This window comes from Pangasianodon hypophthalmus, chromosome 3, assembly GCF_027358585.1.
Source record: "Pangasianodon hypophthalmus isolate fPanHyp1 chromosome 3, fPanHyp1.pri, whole genome shotgun sequence".
NCBI lineage: Eukaryota > Metazoa > Chordata > Actinopteri > Siluriformes > Pangasiidae > Pangasianodon > Pangasianodon hypophthalmus.
The window spans coordinates 19,186,998-19,194,296 of NC_069712.1; the positions used below are offsets into that span (position 1 = coordinate 19,186,998).

The following is a 7,299-nucleotide window of genomic DNA, read 5'->3' on the forward strand; positions in this document are numbered from 1 at the left end:
CAGCCATATGATGTAAATGGCGCAGGAAATGCCCTCCAGATATGCAGACTCACTGCCATACTATTTGGGATTCTGTCTGGAGACAAATAGTAGATTTTTTTTTTTTTCAGTGCATTTTTTGAGGATCATATGATCTCAAAGCAACTTTTTAGCAGTATTGGCTTTGCACTGTGGATTTCTTTAATGTCCAACACCAAGAGCTTTCATACAAAGTGCAGCCAGCACATGAGTTTACTTGAAGTGAACACCAAACCACTTTTCAAGAGATATTACTATTTATTCCAAGTTATTATGACAAAAGTGCAACAAGTGGAAAAGCAAATCTATATTTAATCCAATCACCTAATCATAGTATTGCAAGACTGGAAAATCATAATTGTATTACATATATAATGCAAAACCTTAACTCTATTACAGTATACAGTATGTTCTTTAACAAAGAATCTGTGGCAGAAAGAAGCATACGACATAAATGGTGCAGGAAATGCTCTTTTCCTTCACCACCCCTGCAAACCCTCCACGTATGCAGACTCAGACAGCAACACTGTTTGGGATTCTGTCTGGAGACAGGTAGTAGTAGGGGAGTTTCTTCCCCTCGTTGCGATTTTTGATGGCTTTGGACAGCTCATCCAGCTTTTCCCGGAAAGTCTCCATGGCTTTCTTCACCGGTTTGTCAATGAAGTGTTCATCAGCATACATGCCTAAGAACAACTAGAAAAAGATTCACCCACCAACGTCAGTAAAACTGCATTATAGCAGTGAATGTGAAGAGGAATGCGTGTCTTTTTGTCTTTGGAGATCTCACCTCATTGTCCTGGAACTGACTAAGAGCCCACACTGCTCCGAGATGCCAGCAGGAGCGACCACGGTCAGGCAAACTAGTCACGATGAATTCTATATCCACCTGGCCCTTCTTTGTAGGCGGGGGTTTTCGCATAGTGGGGGGAGCGTTGGGGATCCATGAACACCAGTCATACTGAAATTGTTGGAACATTTGGTTAAGAATTTTGCATTGCAATATTTTGTTCATGTTGTTTATTCAATTATTTATAATCAGAGGTTTTAATGTAGGATTAATATATTAGTTTTTGATGATCCTTGATACAGATGTTACCTGTCCAAAGTTGATGGCAGCATGTTGTGCAGAAGCTGTGAAGATTATAACAGTCAGGTACTCCACCAGCTGCTCTCGGTTCTGCAATGATTTCGGAAACTCTAAAAAAAAAAACACATTTGGGTGTCCATTCAGACATGTGTGTCCTCAGACATGATTGGACAAACACAGACACAGAACACAGTTCATTTCTTCATTTTTATTTTTATTTTTTTTTTTAGGATGAGTGGTTGTGACTTGGAGGAAGTTCTTGCATGATGAAACTCAGGAAACATCTTTTAGAAGCTTTCAAAAGATCTCTGACATCTGACATCATGACAGACATAGTTAAGCTGACTTTTTTTTTTTTTCATTGTATATGTATACTTCTGTTACCATTACACTCTACATTTTTTCATTGCTTAAATGAATAAAACATGTCCCGATGAATAAAACATCAGGGTCAGAGACAGGGGTATAAGAAATGTGCATTTTTAAAGAAAAATATGGCAACATGGCAACACAATACAGTGAAAAGCCTGTTCTCACCACAATAGTCAAAATCCTGCATTCCAAAGCTGCAGACATCTTTGACGAATGCCTGTATCTCCTCATCCTCCAGTACCGTTTTGTCACTATCATAGTATATGTGCACCACATCTGTGACAAAACTGCCAAGAGCCAGAAAAAAAGAGTTTGTCATCCTAAGTTTTATAAAAGATTTTATAGAAGAGTAGATTCTCAGCCAAAAAAAATTCATTCTTGCAGTTTTCTTTTACCAACAGAAAATTTTAGTGGATTTATATTTAGATTCTGTGAACTCCCCTAATTACCTTTTGATTACCTCCCACACTTTGTTGCCATCATCTCTGTAGTAGTAGTAGGGAAGCTCCTCCTTGCTGTCCATGCCTCGAGCCTTTATGGACTCCGGAAAGCACAAGGACTTATAGGTGAACGTCTTCATGGCTTTCTGCACTAGCTCTGCATGGCCACCTCCACCTGTACCATTAGCCTGGAGTATGCCCACATACACACATTTAAAGTCACTGTGGTTCCGAAACACATCACAGGTTCAGAGGAAGAATTGTTTGGTATGGTGTAAAAGTGTACTACAGGGTAAACATACCTTGTCAAAGATTCCACATTCGCAGATAAGTTGCTCGCGTGCTTTTGTATTGATGGCAATTGTGAAACGAACATGTGGCACCAGCAACTGGAAATTTGAAACACGTCTTACGAAAATGTCTTAAAGAACTTTGCACAATGTACGTATTCTCATAAGGCTATTTCATGCTTGGCTGATATGTGTATTAGTTTTGCCTCAATAATGCATGACATACAAAGTGTAAAAAGCAACAACCTCCAAATTAATATACACATAAAATTCTACATGACTATAAATAAATGCAGAAAGGACATTGTTCATATCACACTATCCAGTGTCACCCAAATGAGGATGGGTTCCCTTTTGAGTCTGGTTCCTCTCAAGGTTTCTTCCTCATATAACCAGAGTTGCCTCAGTTGCCTCAGGCTTGCTCACTAGGGATAATTTTGTCTAACATCTAGGACTGTTTGCATCTTTTTGTTTCTGTTTGCATGCTTACGTTCTGTAAATCTGCTTTCAGCGCTATACAAATAAAACTGAATTGAATTGAATTGAATTAAAAATGGCATACCTTATACACTGGATGAACAGCAGGCAACTGTCGGTACATAGCAATGCCAAAAACCTCTGATATCAAATGAGTCCTCAGGAGGTGTGTGACTGTCTGGTGCACATGAAAGTCTGAAGATTTCACCCAGATCTTGGCCAGCAGCCAGTCATACTCATTATCACTAGGCAGAAAGATTGGGCTGTCTTCCCCTGGGGTTTGACTCAGCTTTTAAAACATATAGAAATAAGTTATGGCCATGTCATCACAGTCTGCAAATTAAAATGACAATACTAGAAGGAATACATCTTAAACAGAACTATGGTACATTTATTACAATTCAGGTTATGTTCAGTAAATAAAAAAAATGATCAGCCACAGAAAAGTCCATGATCGTCTGGATTTTGTGGTTGTTGATGTGGTCTGGACATTTGATATTACATATTCAATATTCCAGAGTTGAACAGGGGGGAGAATCAATTATCCAAAAAAATCCAGTAAGTGCTTCTGTATCATCATTTTTTAAATAATTTGAATAATATTGTTTATGTATCCTGGTTGTGGTGGATCAGGAGCCTATTCTGGGAACACTGGATACAAGACAAAAATACAACCATAACAGGGCATAACACACTCATTCACACCTAGGGGCAATTTGGAGTGTCTAATCCACCCACTGAAAAGTTTTTCAGATGTGGGAGGAAACCAAAGTAATCCTGAGGAAACTCATACTTAAACATGTAAATTAAAAAGGTGACAGCAGGCACTTTTTTCCATGTTTAAATTTTGTCTGCTGGTGTTGTGGCATTGCTTTAGGTGCCTTGAAGAATGTTTTCGAGTGAACATTAAATCTTTTTAATCTTAGTTACTTTGCTACAATTGAATTAAATTAAATGTGGTTAATTACATTTTTTAAATGATCTCTTTCCTGCATCTAAGTTCATTTTTTGACTGCACCAGAAGAGCATTTATAATGTAACTGAAATGAGGTTGTAAAAGACATTGAGATCTGTAGGTACTATAGAAAGTATAGCTATATACCTGTATGGCGATTGGCAGAATTTTGTTCTGACTGTTCTTGTACAGCAAGCAAATGGGTGCAGCTAAATACTGCAGGGTACAAGGATCTGTAGCATTAGGCGTGATGTCATCCATAATCTTATAATCTGCAATGAACAGGTTTCCTGCCTGCAAACCACAAAAAACACAATTGCAGATTAAAAATAGGTTGCGTCAGTGTTCAGCGTCAGTGTCAGTGGTTAGTTACCTTAAGTTCATCTTCTAGAGTGAGGTCTCTTTCCAAGCAGTCTTTCACCATTTCATGTGTGACTGGAAAATTATCTGGTATTTTTGTACACTTCTCGATCATGACAGGATTACAGCCATTTAGGAACTGATATCCGAACATGAAGTCTTCTTTCCAGTGCTGCATCACATACTCTGTCCAAAAGAAGACATGATCAAAGTCATAAAATGTTAAACAGATTGTTATGCTAAACTCACAATTACTCAGTTATCTCTTAATATACTATGTAGAAATAAACTATGTACTATGTCTTAATATTGGATGAGGATGAAACAGTCTAAATATTCAGACAAAAGAACCTGATATTGTGTTCTTGATCCTCACAAATATCCGCTCAAAATCTGCAAAATCTCCCCAAGAGGACTGGAACATGTGCATAAACTGGTTAACACAGAGGTTCTCTATCCTAAAAGAAGAAGAATAGCTGGTTTTAATATTGTTGCATTTGTAATATTGTTGCGATGGAGGAAAGACAACATCCTGGTCATTAATATCACATTTGCTTAACTTTCTGTTTTCTTAAGCAAGTGAAATTAGATTGCAGACACTTTCCACTGAACTGATTATATTTTTTAATCTAAACAATCAAACATAGAGCAAAATTATGACTACTGAGAGAAAACCACTCAGTAGACCACATAACCTCTTTGTGAGTGTCTAGCTGCATGCTAGAGTCTTCAGTAGTAAATGATCAATGCTTGCCAATGCTCCACCTGTGCTTGCACTCTACAGTGAAAAACTGCTCTCATGCACAGTTACACTGGTGTTTAAAATTATGGGTTTGAAGAAACTTATTAATCATTGATTAATGTCAGATTCCCAAAAGGTTTCTAAGAAACATATACATTTTATTATTGCATTGTGTTATTAAGAAACTTATATAAGTTAAGAAGCTTCGGATTCTAAAAGAGCTGGCAGAGTCATTTTTAGAGTATATTGTGTAAAGATACAAATGTACAAAATGAGAAGTCCGGGAAACAACTGCATGTCCTAGGCACGCATGTGTTTGACAATATACTGTTCGTGCTCAGGAGTCTGGCTGCAAAAAGTACATGCAAATGTTACTTAGAACAGTACAATGACTGTCTGTTAGACAATCCAGGAATGTTATAGCAGTGGGTGTAGGTTAATTTGTAACTAGGAATATAACACAGAACTCACGCTTTACTGTAGTTGAGGGCGAAATCTATGCCTTTCTCACTGTCAAACTGGATGTCACGTGGTAGCTCTTTATGGGTTTTTGCATCAATGCTCATGGGAAAGCCAGGATGCCATTCCTTCCATCTACAATTAGAAATATTAATAATTATATCTGCATTTAAGCACTGACAAAATAAACGGAAAAGAAACCCCTCACATTTTATATATATATATATATATATATATATATATATATATGAAATACAAAATTCCAGTAGCAATGGTTCACAAGGTAGACAAAAAGGAAACAACCTATTATGCTCAGACTATTTGTATTCAGTGTAGCACATATAATAGCTTCAGATCTTAATTTCTAATAAACCTAAAAGTCTTCTGTCTGTTTTCCAGCTCCTTGCGTCTGTGTTGTTTTGCCACTCTGGTTTTGTCATGCTGAGGCAGGCGAGCTGCAAATCACACATATAGAAAGCATGCAACACATTTTGTTCAGTCTGACTCACTTTAGAGCACTTATCATAGAGATATAGCAAGCTACACGTGTGTAAGACAGAACAAAAAGATCCTACCTCTGCCATCTCGAAGTATCACCTCTTTATCGTCCACTACCCAGCGAAAACAGGGGAACTCAATGTAATCTCCAATGGGTGTCTTCACTGTAATGTATTTACAATACCAGTCATCTTGCATCCAGTACTTTTTCTTCTCGATCTTCAGAAGCTCTAAGTCACCAAGGTCCTCTGCCACTTTGACATCATATGAGTCCACCTGAGATTAGACAAACTGCGATTCAACTGACAAGTTATAAGATAAGAAAATGTTATGAGTTTATTTTTTTAATAAACCAAATTGGCCCATCATAAGCCCTCCTAGTAGAGAGGGTGCAACGCCTAAAATAAACAAGATCATTCTTGTGATATGAATATGGTCAGATTGTAGCTAGAGAAAATGAAGTTAACTGTGAATGGAGAAACTTTTTTTTTTTTTTGAGACACAGTGAAGGTTCTGACTCTTCTTCTCACACTGTCATGCTTAAAGTCCTCCATTTTTGCATTCATCATTTTTATCTTGTTTGTTGCATTTTCACCTTATTTACCTTGTCTGTCTACAGTTTAGAGTTTAGAGTCCATGTCTGTCTACAGTTTAGAGTCCATTTCAGGATTACTATGTCTTTGTTATGTCTTTTCCCTATTCTTTTCCCTTCCTGGCCCATGTTCATTTTATTCTTCTTTACTTTTCATCCAGATTGGTACCAATTGGCATTTTCTCCAAAGTTAGCATTAAGCGTTTTTCCTGCAATCACTGAATAAAAATGTTGAAATTGATGACAGACATCTTACCGCGCCTCGTTCAAAGTCATTATATAGTGGTTTATCCAGAAGTGTTCTCTCACTGCTGCACTCCGTCCCCACCAGGGTCAAGTAGATGTAGTCATCAGTGCCAGCAAACCACTGAGAGCCCGTGGCAACAGTCACAGTGTATGAAGGCATCCTGGTCACACAAGCGGACAAGCTTCTGTGTCTCCACAGTGAACCCACTGTAGTCTCTCGCTGAAAGCATTTCCTCTTTTCTACTTCTCACAAACAGAAGTGCATGTGTGTGCGCACACACTCAAAAATACGTTTCTGATCTACTGAGATAAGACATGCAAATGCTTAAAGGCTATTTCTCAGTGGACCATGTTCCACCCATAATTTCGTCATGTGAAATACTACAACAAGTATCTGCAATTAATCTAGAAAAATGTTCTATATAAAATTAGAAGCATTCCTATTTCTCCACTGACTAAGAAACTGTTGAATAATGCACAACCAATAAAGCACTATGGAATCAGAATGATGAGTAATCAGAAGCCTTTTTAACATTCAGAAAAGGAAACCACATAAGGTGCCTTTTCATTATAGAATTACAGACAGAACAGATCATTTTGGATGATACAACATCAAACTATTCACTGTATTTCTGCTATTTATTTACAAAGCTACATGATGTGGGATATATCAAACAAAGAAAAACCACAAACAGTATTTTGTATACACCGTATTTACCAGTCAAATGAGCCACTACTTCATGCAGTAGCACTATACAAAGCC

The 7,299-nt window shown here is 37.5% G+C and overlaps 1 protein-coding gene across 1 annotated transcript; it reads right to left on the minus strand.

Annotated features, from left to right (window-relative positions):
* Window positions 1-256: 256 nt before the first annotated feature.
* Window positions 257-6,820, minus strand: alox5a (arachidonate 5-lipoxygenase a). Its single transcript, XM_026945920.3, has 14 exons — window positions 6,547-6,820; window positions 5,776-5,974; window positions 5,574-5,655; window positions 5,213-5,335; window positions 4,351-4,457; window positions 4,013-4,185; window positions 3,787-3,933; window positions 2,770-2,973; window positions 2,220-2,306; window positions 1,927-2,105; window positions 1,643-1,764; window positions 1,115-1,215; window positions 806-976; window positions 257-711 (listed from the first exon to the last, which is right to left on the minus strand). Exons 1-14 carry the CDS (start codon window positions 6,694-6,696, stop codon window positions 532-534), a joined length of 2,025 nt encoding a protein of 674 aa, XP_026801721.1. The 5' UTR covers window positions 6,697-6,820; the 3' UTR covers window positions 257-531.
* Between the last annotated feature and the right edge of the window lie 479 nt (window positions 6,821-7,299).

Bases quoted from the DNA above. Each gene is read 5' to 3' on its own strand.
- alox5a (XM_026945920.3), bottom strand. From the start codon at position 6,696: ATGCCTTCATACACTGTGACTGTTGCCACGGGCTCTCAGTGGTTTGCT. The intron at 5,656-5,775 runs GTAGGATCTTTT...TGTGATTTGCAG, and splicing joins GATACTTCGAGATGGCAGAG to CTCGCCTGCCTCAGCATGAC. The intron at 977-1,114 runs GTAACATCTGTA...CAACAATTTCAG, and splicing joins CTGCCATCAACTTTGGACAG to TATGACTGGTGTTCATGGAT.